Source organism: Acomys minous (genome assembly GCF_964271855.1).
Source record: "Acomys minous genome assembly, chromosome: 3".
NCBI classification, from domain to species: domain Eukaryota; kingdom Metazoa; phylum Chordata; class Mammalia; order Rodentia; family Muridae; genus Acomys; species Acomys minous.
In genome coordinates, this window is record NC_140485.1 from 17,045,681 (window position 1) to 17,062,031 (window position 16,351).

General features: G+C 43.5%; 1 protein-coding gene across 3 annotated transcripts in view; it reads left to right on the top strand.

Annotated features, from left to right (window-relative positions):
• The window catches only part of SLC23A2 (solute carrier family 23 member 2), a 101,962-nt gene extending 93,569 nt beyond the window's left edge, over positions 1 to 8,393 (top strand). For all 3 annotated transcript variants that reach the window (XM_084776865.1, XM_084776867.1, XM_084776866.1), the window contains exons 15-16: positions 3,149 to 3,244; positions 4,087 to 8,393. In XM_084776865.1, the coding sequence (XP_084632991.1) occupies positions 3,149 to 3,244; positions 4,087 to 4,319 (329 nt within the window). In that variant the 3' untranslated portion in view covers positions 4,320 to 8,393. The remainder of the gene's footprint in view (positions 1 to 3,148; positions 3,245 to 4,086) is intronic.
• Positions 8,394 to 16,351: the final 7,958 nt, after the last annotated feature.

A 16,351-nucleotide genomic window follows, 5' to 3' on the forward strand; every position in this document is an offset into this window, starting at 1 on the left:
CTTAAGTATTTTTTGTTGTTGTTTTTATTTTTATTTTTTATTAATTTATTCTTGTTACATCTCAATGGTTATCCCATCCCTTGGATCCTCCCATTCTTCCCTCCCTCCCATTTTCCCCTTATTCCCCTCCCCTATGACTGTTCCCGAGGGGGATTACCTCACCCTGTATATGCTCATAGGGTATCAAGTCTCTTCTTGGTAACCTGCTGTCCTTCCTCTGAGTGCCACCAGGTCTCCCCCTCCAGGGGACATGGTCAAAGGTGAGGCACCAGAGTACGTGAGAAAGTCATATCCCACTCTCCACTCTACTGTGGAGAATGTTCTGCCCATTGGCTAGATCTGGGTAGGGGTTTAAAGTTTACCATCTGTATTGTCCTTGGCTGGTGCCTTAGTTTGAGCAAGACCCCTGGGCCCAAATCTGCCTATCATAATGTTCTACTTGTAGGTTTCTAGGACCCTCTGGATCCTTCTACTTTGCTATCTTCAGTATTTTTTATTTTATCTCTAGGGGCATTTTTATCTCCATTAAATGGGTTTTCTAAGTCTTCAGTAGCCCTATATGTTTTATCAGATTTTGAATTCTCTTGTTGTCTTTTAGAATCATCTTTTAGAAAATGAATGGCTCATGTTCTTTTTTGTTGGGCCTTGAGCTTAGCCCCTTAGTCAGTTTTCCGAAATTAGGGAATTTCCTTGGGCATCCCTGGATGACCTACATTCATGAGCCACATGACCATTCCTTCCATCTTCTACATTTTACAGGAAATCTTTTCCCTGAATTATTACCATTGTAGAATAATTTATCTTTAGGAATGGCTTGTTCATTAGGTTTTAATTTTTACAGTCACAGCAGTGAGCAGTTTGTGTTTTGATGTCTCCTGTAGTTTTTTTGTCCAATTATAACTGAATCATGAGTATTTACTTCTATGTCTGAAGTAATTTTAATCCATTCATGAAGAGGTGCAGATCTTGCCCTCCAGGGCCTAATAGCCTTTTTACATTCAGCATTAGCATTTTCAAAAGCTAGAGATGAAAGTAGAATTTCTTTAGCATTTGGATCTGCTATGGTTCTATTCAGAGATTTAGTTATTCTCTGTAAGAAGTCAGTGAAAGTTTCAGTTGAACCTTGGTTATTATTGTAAATTATTCCATTTGTTCTTGTTGTTCAACCTTGTCCCAAGCATTCATGGTTATTGTTCTAAGATATTATCATCAAAGGCCACTGTACTACTAATTCGGATTATGGACCTTCACCTAACAACTGATCCTTGACAATAGCAATGCCTCTAGTCCTATTGCGCTGCTCCATAAGTGCAGCCTCATCTTTCTACCATGCCAGCCATTGTAATTGGGGACCTGGCTCTAACATGGCTGTCGTTAAATCTCTCCAATCTTTTGGAATTATGCTATTCTGTGTGGCCAAATTATTAAGTATTCATCTAACATAAGGTGAGTGTAAACCACAACTGCTTATTGCCTCCTTAAACCCTTTTAATTCTTGTGCCTCTATAGATTGCCAATCAAAACCCTGATAACCCTGTGGATTTTCCACATCTCCTGGTAGTTCCCTTATAAAGACTGGGAAAATACTTTTTCATTTTTTAACAAATAATGACTGCCTTGTAGTCTTGTTACAAAGTTGTGTTGTATGTTCTGGCCTTTTTTCTTCAGTTTCTATCTCAGTATTATTATTATTAGTTATAAGTCTTTCTAACTTATCTTGTAAGGTTTGTTTCCAAATTTCATATTTTGTTTTGTATCCCATACCTAGTATTTTCCTCAGTCCAATCTATACATTTTTGTAATTTTTTTCTCTAAAGCCTTTTCTTTTGAAGAATTATAGAAAGCTAGAATGATAAAAGTAAAAATAGTCATCATAATCAGTAGCAGGATTTCTCTCTCATTTGTATCACAACATCATTTAAAAGAGCATTTAACAAGGCCCAAAAACTTTGTGCTATTGTGTCTCTCATCTTTAAACCACCAAGTTATAACAAAGTCCTTATTTTATTATTTGGGTTTTCTCTTTGGGAGCTATTCCTCCCACCAAACTATAACAAAGTATCTTTTTTTTTTTTAAGGGTGTTGATAACACTAAATACATTGGGTGCTAATCGGTTACAGTAAATTTTATTGGTTTGGCCTAAAAAGCCAATAACTGACACAGGAAGACTTTAAAGCTGCAAGCACTATGGCTGGGCAGAATCTAAACTGATACAAATCTACTCATAAACCAACATAAACAACCTTATGCCTCGTAACATACTTATATCCCAAGTACTTACCACTATGATCCTTGGAGACTTCTCTCTCCTTCCCCAACAACTGTCAACTATCTTCCTTTCCCTCTCAACTGTCAAACTTGGCTCCATCCCCTCTCCAGGAAGTCCCATCTTCCACTTCCTGTCCTTCTGCCCAGCTTATTGGCTAAACAGGGCTTTATTGACAGTTGTCATATCCACTTAAGACATTCCTCCACACTGGACTCTGTAGACCAAGCTGGCCTCAAGCTCTGCCTCTGCCTCCCAAGTACTGGGATTAAAAGCATATGCCACCACTGCACGGCTCACCTTGTAGTTTTGTTGTTGTTGTTGTTGTTTTTTTTCAGCATTATAACAGTCATGTATTTAAAATATTTAATTTTATTTTGGAAATATGGGTGTTTTGTCTGTGAGTATGTCTGCATCATATGTGGGTTGTAACTGTGGAGGTCAGGAGAAGACATTGGATCCCTGGGGACTGGAGTTAGAAATGCTTGTGGGCTACCATGTGGGTGCTGGGAACTGAACCTGGGTCCTCGGGAAGAGCAGCCAGTGCTCTTAACTGGGGAGCCATCTACCAAGCTCCACAACGGCCATTTTTAACTCTGAATCTTTTATAAGTCTATAGACCACACCTCCATAGTTTATTACAGTGTTAGTGTCACTTTATTTGGTTCCTCTACTGTGCTCCCTTGTTAATACCATGGAATTATTGGAAGTTTGCATCGTTACAGGTAAGAGTATGTACATGTGTACAACTGAGCGTTTTATATGTTCAAGTCCTGCGTTGACTTTCAGAGGCGTCCAGTCCACTGCCCCTTTCTGAGTCAAGGACAGACCTGTCCTGGCTACAGTGATGACCCTTAACGGTAGTTCTGTTCCGTGTCCAGGTATAACAGGAATTGACCAAGTGCTGAACGTTCTTCTCACAACTGCCATGTTTGTAGGGGGCTGTGTGGCTTTTATTTTGGACAACACCATCCCAGGTATGTGCTGTATGGTAGCTTCCTAGATGCATAAGCAGCTCTGGGGGAAGAGCAAGGCCTCGGTGTAGCCCAGGGCTTGAGCTCCATCACCCCACCCCCACCCCCCTTTGCCATTCAGAAGTGAGAACCACAAATAGCACTCAGTGACATTTGCCTGTGAGCAGTAGCTGAGACAAGAGGATCCCTCAAGCCCAGGAAGCCAACTCGGGTAACATAGTGAGGCCTTGACTTGGGGGTTGGGGTAGGAAGCTGTCTCTGGTAAAAACTTTTCTAAAGTGGTTGAGCTGCCATACCATCCAAATGACTGCTGGGAGATAGTACAGCATCCTGTGTGTGCCGCGTAGGTACACTCTTCTCAGCCTGCTGAGCCTGGTGCTCTGCACTTGTACAGTCTCTTAGAGATGGTTGCTATGCTTGTGTTAGATGCTACCTTCAAGGACAGCCAACACAGTCCTCTTGTCTGGTGAGCTTGCCATGAATGGGTTTCCCAGCAAGTGAATGAGACATTGTAGCGGTGAATTGTTTTAAAGGGAAATCTTAAACTTTCAATCCCAAGAACAAGACCAGTACACCTCCCATCCCCCACATCAAACTGGAGCAAAACAGTAAAAGCTTAGGTGAACCCAGTGGCTCTTTGATGAAGGCATCGCATGTTTTACATTGACATTTTAGAGAGGTAGTTTTTTTTTTTTTGTCTTTTTTGTTGTTGTTGTTGTTTTGTTTTTTAATGAAATTTCATAATAGATCTTGAAGAGTGTGTGGTGAGATGAATAGACAGTCATTTAGGAACCTGGGTCAATAATTAAGTATTCTTCTTGCCTTCCTCTGTGTGTGTGGAGCAGGTACCCCAGAGGAAAGAGGAATCAAGAAATGGAAGAAGGGTGTGAGCAAAGGGAACAAGTCTCTCGATGGCATGGAGTCCTACAACTTGCCCTTCGGCATGAACATTATTAAAAAATACAGATGCTTCAGCTACCTGCCTATCAGCCCAACCTTTGCAGGCTACACATGGAAAGGCGTTGGCAAGAGTGAGCACAGCCGGAGTTCAGACAAAGACTCCCAGGCCACAGTATAGCCTTTGCTGCACCCTGTGGCCTGGCCACAGTGAGGCATGCATCTGTAGTTCCTTGCTGAGTAACAAGAAGATACGTGTGTGTATATCTACGTTGGCATCCTGTACCTCAGAGCTAAGACAGGTTGCATATCACTCTTCTGTTGTGGGTGGTGATTGTGTCCAATACGGTGTCTCGCTTGTCTCCTTATTGGTCCCTTACCCTATTTGTGTCCATTGCTGGCCATGGTCACTGAACTTGGAATCACAGTCCTGCCATTGGAGTGGGCATTTGGAGTCTATAGTAATCTTGCTTTCAGTCCCCTTCTGCCTTCCAGTGCTCTCTTTCCTATAAGCTGCTTCAAGGTCCAGGGGTTTCTACTTCTTAAACACTATGTCCCACTCTTTTCACTTGACCTCAACATGAGCCCTGCAGAGACCTCCTCTGGCCAAGAGGCCACCAGTGTCCTTACTTTGTCATATTTGCCTGGTCAGTGTGAGTCTGTTGTCCTTGATAACCAGGAGCCTATTGACCTGGTGAAAATAGTGACATGGCTGCCCTGTAACCAGGTGTGAGCATGTAGAAGGTGTGCATAGCTATGAGTAGGGGATTTACAGGGAATGGGAAGGCCCTAAGTCATTGAGTTCCTCGACTACTCGTCCTCCTGGCCACCCTGACCCCACCCACAGTTCAAAGTGATCTGTTTTACTGGCTGAGACACCCTATTTGGCATTTTCACTGCTGGCTGGTAATGACGGGTATAGAGTGCCCACGGATAAGTCTGTGGGCGTCTTGGCTCTGCTGTCCTGTTCGTGTGTTTTAATCCTATTTAACGTTATTGACTATAGCGGATTTTTGAAATCAGTGTTTTTCCATGTGAGCTTCTAACCTTGCATCCTGTTCCTTGTCCTCTTTAAGAAAAGAACCAGCGTCTGTAAAGCTGTGGGTACCATCAGGGAAGCTTCCTGTATCGGCTGTTGAAGGCCAGTGACCGTTGTTGTGGGTGTGTTTTGTACTGCTCTATACCATGAAAGTGTAAATACTGTAATGTCTAATCTATTTATCACAACTGACTACTGGACCAGGGCCCGGACATTGGGTCAAGTTACATGTGAATTTGTTTGGGGAAGAAGGGCAGCCGGGACAGTAACACAGTGTCACCACATGGGACGTGCCATTATCTGGCTAACGTCATTCCTTCCTTCTGCTGCAAGTCATGGCTGACAAGTCTGGCTTCATAAGACTTGGTGTGAGTTGTCAGGCCACATGTCCACTGGATCTTGCTTCTCGCAGAAGGGAACCTTTGGCCCCTTAGCCAAATAGCCTGTGTAATTCGTTGCAGAAGACAGTAAGAAAAGCAGCTTCTAGGTGCCCTCTGTTAAGAGTTCTAACTTGGAACACAGATGCTTGCTGACATGTGATGTGTACTGAATTTGGCATTGGTTTTCAAGCCAAGGGAAAGGCTTAAGACATGAAATTGTACCTCTTACGTGGCTGTGGACCTGGCTGAACTGTGGGTAGCAGTGGGCATTCCTGTCTCCCTTAGCAAGGTGTGACTCAGTAACATGCCCACAGTATGTGTTTCTGTGCCCCAGCCCCGAGGCTGGGTCAGGGTCACTATGTTGCCAGGTCTTTGTGTCTCTGCAGTCCTCATGACCCATAAGAGTTTTGGGTTTCAATAATATCTGAGAGCCACCACATTGTTTTGCCAAAATCTTACTCCAGATTAAGTACAAAACTTGGTTTCGAAGTGCATTTTGTATTCAGAACCATTAGTGCTTTGGTGAGTAGTAGCTTTTTGTCCCTCCTTAGCAAGCCCGGGTGGCTGACAGCTCTCAGCTCTGCATTCACTCTGTTGCCTCCATTTGCATCTCAGATGTGCAGTGTTGTGGGCCTGCAGTGAGCCGGAGTCCACACAGAAGCATGAGAACTGCCGGACTCCAGGCCTGGGGTCCTGCTAGCCATGCCTGTCCTGCTGAGTGCACCCGAGTCTCGGCTGTGTTTTGCTCTGAGGCTTCCTTCCGCTGTTCGTCTGGGGCATGGGCTCAGCAAGTACCTATATGGCCAACGAAGTGCTGTGCCAACACCTCCCATTGGAAGCAGGCCTTCCCCTTCTTGCTTCATCAGCGCCAACTCTTGATTTTCTTAGCAGGAAGGGGACAGGAGGTGGGAGGAAAGAGACAGCCTAACCAGGTGCCTCTGTCAAGTTGGGTATTTGGTGACTGTCACCTTGTCACCATTACTAAGGTTTGTCCACGCCTCATGTAGTTTCCCCATACACTTGGGGAACATGTATTTATATGCCAGAAGGGGAGATTTTAGGGAGACATGTTGTGGTGTGTTGGTCCATTTTGTGTCTAGTTTGTTGGCCTGCATTGCTGGGACTGGGAGCTCTGTTGTTTACCAGTGGACTGTTAGAAAGTATTTCTGATGTGAGCATCCTGCAGGGCATTCCATCTCTAGTTCTCACAGTGAGTGCCTGTCCCCTCTCTCACCTGAGAGCAAGCATTTGTGTCAGCCACAGAAAGCAGAAGTATTAGGGACAGGAAGGTTCCTTGTGAGGGACTCAGGTTAGAAACTAACGGGAAATGGCACCAGACTTTGAAAGTGGTTTTCATTCTCATTTCTGAGCTAAACTTAGGTTAGAACGTTTATGCTCAGAATCTTTCTTAAGAGGGTTTTCAGTGTTACCAGGATTGATCCAGGCAAAAGAAAGTGGCTTTACCAGGACAGCCGGAGTAGAGTATTGTGGGTCCCTACCAGTGTCCCGTTTTCACAGTAACAAATTCACATGCAGGATTTACTTTATACTGTAGAATACTGACTTTCATGATGACAACTTGATTTATGCATGAATATCACAGTATTTCCATATAGTAAAATAACATTTCTGCCCAGGATAATAGTCACAGTTTTCCAGGGAGGGAATGATATAATTTTCATGACAATGTCATGTGCTGATAGAATTTCTCCATTGATGAACCTCTAGTATGTGTGTATACTTTATTTACCCATGTATATTTTATGATCATGATCTAAGCTGTTGGTTCTTTCATTCATATCCCTTCTAAGACACTGATATTAGCAACTTAGACTTAAAGTTGGTGAGGTTACTCTTCAGTCATACTAGTGTCACAGAGGCGGGTCCCCAGTTTAGAACCCACCTGGCTGGACAAGAGGCACCATCCTGCAGTTGCCTGCTTAGAATAGACATTTGGCTGCCAGCACCAGGCTTGGCATGGCGTGGAGTGAGGGGCCTCATTTCCTAGCTGTTGCTGGACACCAGCTGTGCATACCCAAGCATGCCCAATGCATATTGGGTGAGTACACAGCTTTCACGGGGAGCGCTGGCCTCCAGGGAACTGTCTCTTGGACCAGGGTTTCACATATTGTACTTTGTTCTCCTTCTCTTTACAATTTGGACATAGAATAAGACATCGTCCACTTTTCATTTTTCCTACAGTCAGAGCCCCAGTAGTGCTAGAAGGTCCCTTATGTGCCAGCATTCAGCTTTCATCCATGGCGCCCCAAAGCATAGTAGTGCTGGGGGTCCCTTTTCAGCAGCCTCACAGACCTCCCCATCCTTCCAGGATGTTGACTGCCTTGTCACCACTCTGATACCCAGCATTCTCAGGTTGCTGTATGTTTCCCAGTGTTTAGAACACTCATAACCAATGTTGCTGTCTGATGCCGTCTGACAGTCCAGTGAATCCTTTTCTGTCTGTTCCTAACAACTTTCATTTGACACATTAATAAATTTCTGACTGTCCTTAAAACAGTAGAGATGCCTCTATTTTATTTGAGTTTTGTGACTGACTTTGCCTATATATCTTTCTGGGGTTTTGTTTGTTTTTAATTTTTATTTTACATACTTGAGGGTATTTGGGGTGGGGTTGTTTTTTGAGATGTGTAATTCTTTTATGGAGTTTTTAAAAAGAATTTTCATATTGTTTTTCTAACATGGCTTCATTAAACGTTTAAGTATTTTAAAAATATGTAATATTTGGACCAGATGTTGTGAATAATAGTAGAGATAAAGCTATTTTATTCTGTATTTTTAAAACTGTTCCGTACAAATAAAAGCTCTCCTGGATGTAGTTCTGCTGTCCTGTGCCTCTTTCTTTGTCTGGAATTCAATGAAAACTCAAGTATATTAAGGTTCTTAAAGCAAGACCAATGGAATTGAAATTATACACATACACACATATATATGAATTTATTATATATAATAGTTCATTACATATAAACTATATACATGTGTGAATTTATTAAGTTAGCTTACATTAATAACAGCTGAGTCACATCCAAGAAGCTGAGAGCCAGGTAGTTGCTCTGTCCTTGAGGATGGGTGTCTCAGGCTTGCAGTGGCTACAGCAGTTTCTCTTTCCACAAGATGCAGTCCCTCAGCAATCCTGGAGGGATGCTGGTGCTTAGTCTGTGACATCAGTGAGGAAGTAGCAGCAGCAGCAGCAGCATCCACACCAGGAAGCCAAGTTGTGAGTGGCAGAAAAAGGCCAAGCACTGCTTCTTGTGCAGCAGGCCCCATTCAGTAGGTGGTGTGCTGGGGAGGAGGCCAAGGGCAGGTCTTGAGGTGCTGGACATACTTTTCAAATCTGAGCAAACTTACAATGACCCAGTCTCCATCCTTGATTCTTCCCTGACAGTCTAGGACAGAGTGACATTGTAGCTTCTTTGTGGGCTGTGCAGCCTGCTGCCACCATTCTCAGTGTCCAAAAAGTGATAGCTGAGATTGCTGGGGTTATCCTCTGCCTCTGAGCGCACATGGAATCATCAACAACAAAAACAACCTAGAAGCTTCCAGAAAGAATTAGCAGATCTAAAACCAAAACAGCGAGGATCCAATGGACTTCAGTATTTTCCTTGGTGAACTCTTTCCTCTCCTCCCCCTCCCCCCTTTACCCCATTTCCCTCTCCCTTACTTTCTTCTCCCTGTGCCACCTCAGCTTTTAGAGATGTAGTCTCTTTGGACACAGAGTGACATTAAACTTATAATCCTTCTGGCTTCATCTCCCAAGTGTGAAGATGACAGGTGTGTACCACTATGTGAGGCAAGAAGATTTAACATACACAGGAAGAGAAGAAAACCTCAGAAGTATTGTATGTGATAACTGAGGGGGTGGGCCAGCAATAGGAAGCATGGTGAGTCAATAAAAAGCAATCACCAAACGGAGGGTGTGTGTGTGTGTGTGTGTGTGTGTGTGTGTGTGTGTGTGTGTATGTATGTATGTATGTATGTATGTATGTATGTATATGTCCCCAGTGATACCTGGGAGAGAAAAGAGAAGACTTAGAAACAGGCCCAAATGGACCAGTAGTTACAAATAACCAAACTGCCAGTCAAATGATTATTTAACTATGTAACAACACAATCTTAGCACATGTTCATAGGCACTGATGGTCAAAGACATGGTCTGTGATGGTTAGAGGCCGAAACAGTGTATTATGAGATTGATAGTGTCTTGGCAGTCTATATAAATAAAAAAATTGGATCATTTTTGTTGAATCTAGAAACAACTGGGCTTGTGTCTTGTATACATTTCATTTTGTTGTTTTCTTTCTTTTTTTTTTTAAGATGCTTTATGTAAAAACCAACATGGTTAACAATCTTTTTTATTAATTTATTCATATTACATCTCAATTGTTAGCCCTTCCCTTGTATCCTCCTATTCCTCCCTCCCTCCCACTTCCCCCTTGTCCCCTCCCCTATGTCTGTGATTGAGGGAGACCTCCTCTCCCTATATATGCTCTTAGAGTATTGAGTCTCTTCTTGGTAACTTGCTATCCTTCCTCTGAGTGCCACCAGGCCTCCCCATCCAAGGAATGTGGTCAGAAAAGGGGCGCCAGAGTTCGTGTGAGAGTCAGATCTCACTCTCCACTCAGCGGTGGAGAATATCCTGTTCATCGGCTAGGTCTGGGTAGGGGTTCGAAGTTTACTGCCTATATTCTCCTTAGCTGGTGCCTTAGTTTGAGGAGGACCCCAGGACCCAGATCTGCCTGTCATAAAGTTCTTCTTGTAGGTTTCCAGGACCCTCTGGGTCCTTCTGTTTCCCCATTCTTCCATGCTACTCTCACCTAAAGACTCAATAGGATGTTCTCTCCTCTGACCCACTTTCCTGGTAAGTAAAGTTTTTCATGGGATGTACCCCTTGGACTAGTGTCTCGATATAAGTGAGTATATACTGTAAGAACCAGGCTGCTGTAGGTTGGGTTGGAGGAGGACTAAGCATAAATGACTTCTACTGTAGAAACATGGAGAAGCACTGCTTACAGCATGGTCCGGGCTTACATTAGGATGTGCAAAGCTATAAGTAAAAAGTTGAGCTGAAAGTTACCCTGGGCAATTGCTCATCCCTTGTATTATCGAAACTGTCTCTGAAGAGGGAGACGGCCAGGGTCACACCTTTCTTCTGGGCAGCTGAAGCCTTTGGGGACGGCCTCTTTCTGACTGCAAGTACAAGGGAGGCCCGAGGGTGTCTAGTGCTAGGGTTGGCAGTAGATTTGGTTGATCGTTTTCTCCCAAGCTCGTCTCATGAGCTGATAAGAGAGCCCTTTAGACTTTTGGATTCCCCCTGTTACCTCACTTCCTTCTGTTTGGTTCCAACTCCCCAAACCCTTGTTTATTCATCAGTAGCTAATCACAGACTCCCTTGTGTTTGTGTGATGAGAGGTACTTCAGATTCTTAGGGAAGTAAGGTATGGGTTACTTTCAAACTCTCTATCTCCAAATTAACTCCTTTATGCTCATATACAAGTTGTATACTTGTTTTTCAAAAAGAAATTTAAAAAATCTCAGCTTTGCTCTTTCTTTCTGAGTAATAAAGTGGCAGAAAGTATAAATTATAAATATTTGATAATATCCCATTAAGGAGGGAAAAGCCCCCATGTGCCTTGCATAGGACCAACATAAGGCTAACTCCAGTTGTACTTGGCATTAAGATGAAAGTTTGTAGCCAAAATCTTTTCCAGCTGACGTCACTGACTTAGTGGTACAGGCGTGCCATTCCAGCTACAGAGCTGGAATCAAGAGGGTCAAAATTTCAAAGTCTGCTTTGAAACAGAACCCCTTTAAAAGGCCAGATGAGATAATTTAATGAGATTCCTGTCTCAAAACAGTACAAAAAGGGTTGGGGACACAGCTCTGTGGTAGGGTCCTTGCCTACGAAAGTCCTGGGTTTAATCCCAAATGCCATACAGAAAAGAAAAAAGATCCAAAGCTATCCTTGTACGCACTTGTTCCTGTATTAGTTACTTCTCATTGCTACGAGAAAACACCTGACAGGAGTACACGTAAGGGAAGGAGGGCTTATCTTAGCTCAGTGTTTGAAGGGATTCCTTCCTCTGTGGTACAGAAAGCCTCCAGGTGGGAAGCAAATCGTGGACAGGAAGTAGAGCCGGCCTATAAAGCTCCAAGGCCCACTCCTGGTGACCTCCAGTGAGGCAACATCTCCAGAAGGCTCTCCAGCTTTCGCAAACATGAGGCTGTTGCCGGGTGTCACACACTCAGACCACAGCACCCGCTTTTGCCTGATAACTGGCCTTGATGAATGCAATCTTCTAGACTATACCATCCTCGCAAGGGAAGAAGCACACTCAAACTAGAGGAATGGTTCTCTGGTGCTTTGATTTGGTCCTTAGTCCCAAGCTTGTCCACAAGTGTATGGCGATCACCTTGGCACTCCCCTTCTCTCACCACACATATTCCAAGATGGGCCTTGCCTTAACGTCTGAGGACACCCTCCTAGCTAGAACAACAACTCCTATTAAAGCCCCCAACTTCAACCCCCACTCCCCTAAGACACTGTGAGCCTCAAACTCCCAACTTCCTGCTGTACCTATGAGGAAACTGGCAACCAAGATGCCTGTAGGCTGTGTGAGCTCTGTGGCTAGACTCCCAGACCACTCTTTTCCCAGCAGCCTTTGCCTATTCCTCCATGGTGTTAGTTTTGAGACTCCCCAGCCTTGCCTGTGGTTGTGCGGCATGTAACCAGACTCTGGTCCTGAAGTATGAGCAATCTTTGAGATACAGCTTCTGATTTTCTTCAATGGGAGATGCTTACACCAATCTCTGTCTTTGCCCCATTGATGAAAAGCAGAGGCAGTAGGCAACAGGGGGAGCCCATCCAAAGAAAGACCTCACCAGAGAGGCAGAACATGCTTCTGGTGGTCTTGGTGTGAGAGAGAAATCGTAGAAGCCTTGCTAGTATCTGTTGGAGGAGCTGAAATTATGCCCTAAGTATAGGGAAATTTAAAATTATAAAGGATCTAAAATAGTACTGGGCGTAGTGGCACATACCTTTAATCCCAGCACTCAGGAGGCAGAGGCAGGCGGATCTCTGTGAGTTCAAGGCCAGCCTTGTTTACAAAGAGAGTTCCAGGATAGCCAGGGCTACACAGAGAAACCCTGTCTAGAAACAACAATAACAACAACAAAAGGACCTAAAATTACACTGATGACTCATAGAGTTTGGCGGGATGACTGAGCAGCTAAGGTGCTTTTCTCAGTTAACTTAGGTTCTAGTCCACTGTGTGCTTTACAGCAGGAAATGACACTGGGTTGTAGAAAGGATTTGAGGTGTTAAGACTGACCAGATTCAGGGCTGGAGTGATGGGTCAGAAGATAAGACGATGGGGTTTGAGTCCCAGCACCTACATGACAGATCCCAATCTGTCCCAGGGCGTCTGAAGCCTCTTCTGGCCTCCTTGGGCACCAGGCAGGCATATTGGTATACAGATATACACATAAAAATAAATTAAAAAGTTAAAAAAAAAAAAGACTCGACTAGATTCTACTTGTCTTCAGTTCCTTTCCAGGTCTGGGAGGCCCATATTTTTATACAGCCACAATTGTTATACACGTTTTCTATGAATTGGTGAGGCTGGAACTCAGACCTGGGTGTACCAGTCTAGAACTGTTGGGCCCATTTCTACTTCATCTGCATTTTCTAAGCCAAGTGGCTAGAACTGTGAGACAGATGCCCAGACTTTGAGCAGCACTTGGGCTATCTGTGGGACATATTGACAACCTCCTCCACAGATGAGACTTAGATGTCTGCACACGTGGAAAAGCCGCAGTGGGTCAGGTGGGGCCACTCTCGGTTCCAGATGTATCCCAGAGGAACAAAGGGAGAGAAGGAGAGATTTTAGCATCTTTTCTTATCGACGTTTTGAGACATTTCATGCAGTATATGCTTAGTGTGATGAATGCATCAATACAAAGACAGAGAGGTGAAATTATCCCACTGTACCAAGCAGTCACCCATTGCTGACAGTACCCAGCACAGAACTGTATGTATGGAAGTGTTATGCTTGTGAGCACATACCCAGCAACTTGGCCTTTCCCTGGCACGGTCACCCCACCAATGGGAAGATAAAGACCCTCTGTGTGTATGTATTGAGGCACAATGCAAATAAGATGTTACCGACATTGACTTGATTTGGTTGGGCTTTGTTTGTTTGTTTGTTCTGCTGTATTTTTGCTTATTTTATGTGTATGGGTGTTTTGTGTAGTATGTGCATGCTTTGTGTCCATAGGCCAGAAGAGGGAGTGTTGGATCCCTGGAACTGGTTGTGGGTGCTGGGAATTGGACCTGCGTCCTTTGGAACAGCCAGTGGAACAGCTATGCCATCTCTCCAGCAACTGGTTTTATTTTGAAGTGGGGTCCCATATAGCCCAGGCTGCCCTGGAACTTGATATGTAGCAGCTTCTGGTTCTCCTGCCTCCTCCCTACAAGTGGGTTCAAGTGTGACACCCCAATCCAAGCCACACTGATTTTTTTCTTAGTGCAGCTTTCCTCTATCTTTTCTGTCTGTGCTCTCTGCTTTGATTTCTCTCTTTCTCTGAGTTATGGCTGCCAAGTAATCTGTGTTAACAGTTTTCTTTGTATCATTGAAATGTTTCTGCATGTTCATTTAACCAGGAAACATCTTTCTAGCTGTGCTACATTTCTATCCACACATACCCTGTGCTTATATAGCTACTCAGGGTTGGTCAGGGGTTTTGTTTGTTTGTTTGTTTGTTTGTTTGTTTGTTTGTTTTTGAGACAAAGTTTCTATGTTTAACAGCCTAGACCAGGCTGGCCTCGAACTCACAGTGATCCGCCTGCCTCTGCCTCCCAAGTGCTGGGATTAATGGCATGCGCCACCACTGCCCAGCTATGCTTCTGCATCTTGCATGGTTTTCTCTGCAGCGTGTTGTGGAAATCCTTATAGTGAAGTTGGCATGACTTGAGTTCACGTTTTCGTGGTGGTTTTATAATATATTTGCTATAGATTCTTTACTATTCTATGTTATGAATATGCTATGCTATTCTTTACTCAAAGTTGTGTGGTGTTTGTATTTGGTCTTTGGTCACATAACGACAATAAACTCTATGGATTGAGAGTGTTTCTCTCTCTCTCTCTCTCTCTCTCTCTCTCTCTCTCTCTCAAACATTTTCCAGAAATTTACTTACTTTGTTGGTTATTTCCTGGCATGAAATAGCAATAGATTCATAATTTGAAGGATTGCAGTACGAAGTAACTTAGATATATACAAAAGTTCTTTTAAAACTTACCTGGCTAACTCTGCTGCTGTGTCCACAGCAAGTGAGGCTCCTGGTTTAGTGGAGACCCTACTTTCATCCCAGGGCTCGATGGGTACAAGTCAAATGATAACCTTGGAGCACCCAAAATGTATGTGTCAAATTAGGGAAAAGAAATTCAAAAGCATTTCCCCTTGGAGGAGTTTAACAAAGAGCTAGTCCAAATTTAAATTCTCTACTCTCTGCAATCTGTCATTTCCTGTCTGACTGTAGTGTGAGTCTGAGTCCTTGTCTGCCTGAATGCTGTCTTGTGACTTAGTCTCCGTGTCTGTCTGTTCTATGTGTTTGTCCCTAACAAAGGGCTTTTGCTCCATAGTTTTTGAACAACACAGAAAGCATCACACTGGGAAGGAACAAAGGATGAAGTCACTGACTCTAGCTGATCCTCGTAAGGCACAAATGCAAGCAATCAAGTGGTACCCATGTGTTGTCTTCAACATTTATGGCATCTTATTCAGCATTTATTTCTCTTATATGGTTGCTTTCAACCTGTTCACTGTTTCTAGTACTTATTACCATAACACACACACACACACACACATACACACACACACACACACACACACACACACACTACATTAGGTCAAAGGCGTGTAAAAGAATATAACTTGAGAGTTCAGCTATTCATTTGCTTGGGTTATAAAAGCTGATCTCACGGAAACCTCAGGCAAAGAAGGTTGATTGTTACGTTGTTCTCTTAAGGGTGGGTCAAACAAACAGGCTGAGTGCACAGTAAGTTCCAAGGCTTAAGTCTTCAGTGACCTCAAGGTGTATTATTAACCCTGGCTGTGAGGTCCAATGAAGGTTCAATAGTACAATATCTGTGTATTACACAAACATTACACCACCCCATGGGTAGTCTACAATCTTATCATTGATTTTTACTATGTAAGTCATTTAAAAAATATTTTAGTTTTGTTTTATGTGTACAGGTATTTTGTGCATGTATGTATGTATGTGTAGCATGTAGTGGGCCTGGTGCCTAGAAGAGGGAGTCAGATCTCTTGGAACTGGAGTTACAGGCCATGTGTGTGTGCTGGGAACTGAACCTGGGCCTTCTGCAAGAGTGCCCAGTGCTCTTAACAGCTGAGCCATTTCTCCACTGTATTCAGCACTTTAATTAACAGTGGTTATTGATATTTAACCCTATGTTCTTTCAGCACTAAACATTTTTATTGTGTGGGTTTGAGTTTTAATTTATAGTAATGAATTAAGTACCCTGTGATAGTTTCTGGTTTTGAACCAGATTTTTTTGTTTTGTCTTTCGAGACTGAGTTTCTCTGTATAGCTCTGACTGGCCTAGAACTCGCTCTGTAGAACAGGCTGGCCTTGAACTCACAGAGATCCATCTGCTTCTGCCTCTTTGAGTGCTGAGATTAAAGGCATGTGCCACCACTGCTTGCTCCAAACAGATTTTTATCATTAAAATACCGTGAACGCATCAGTGTCTTGGT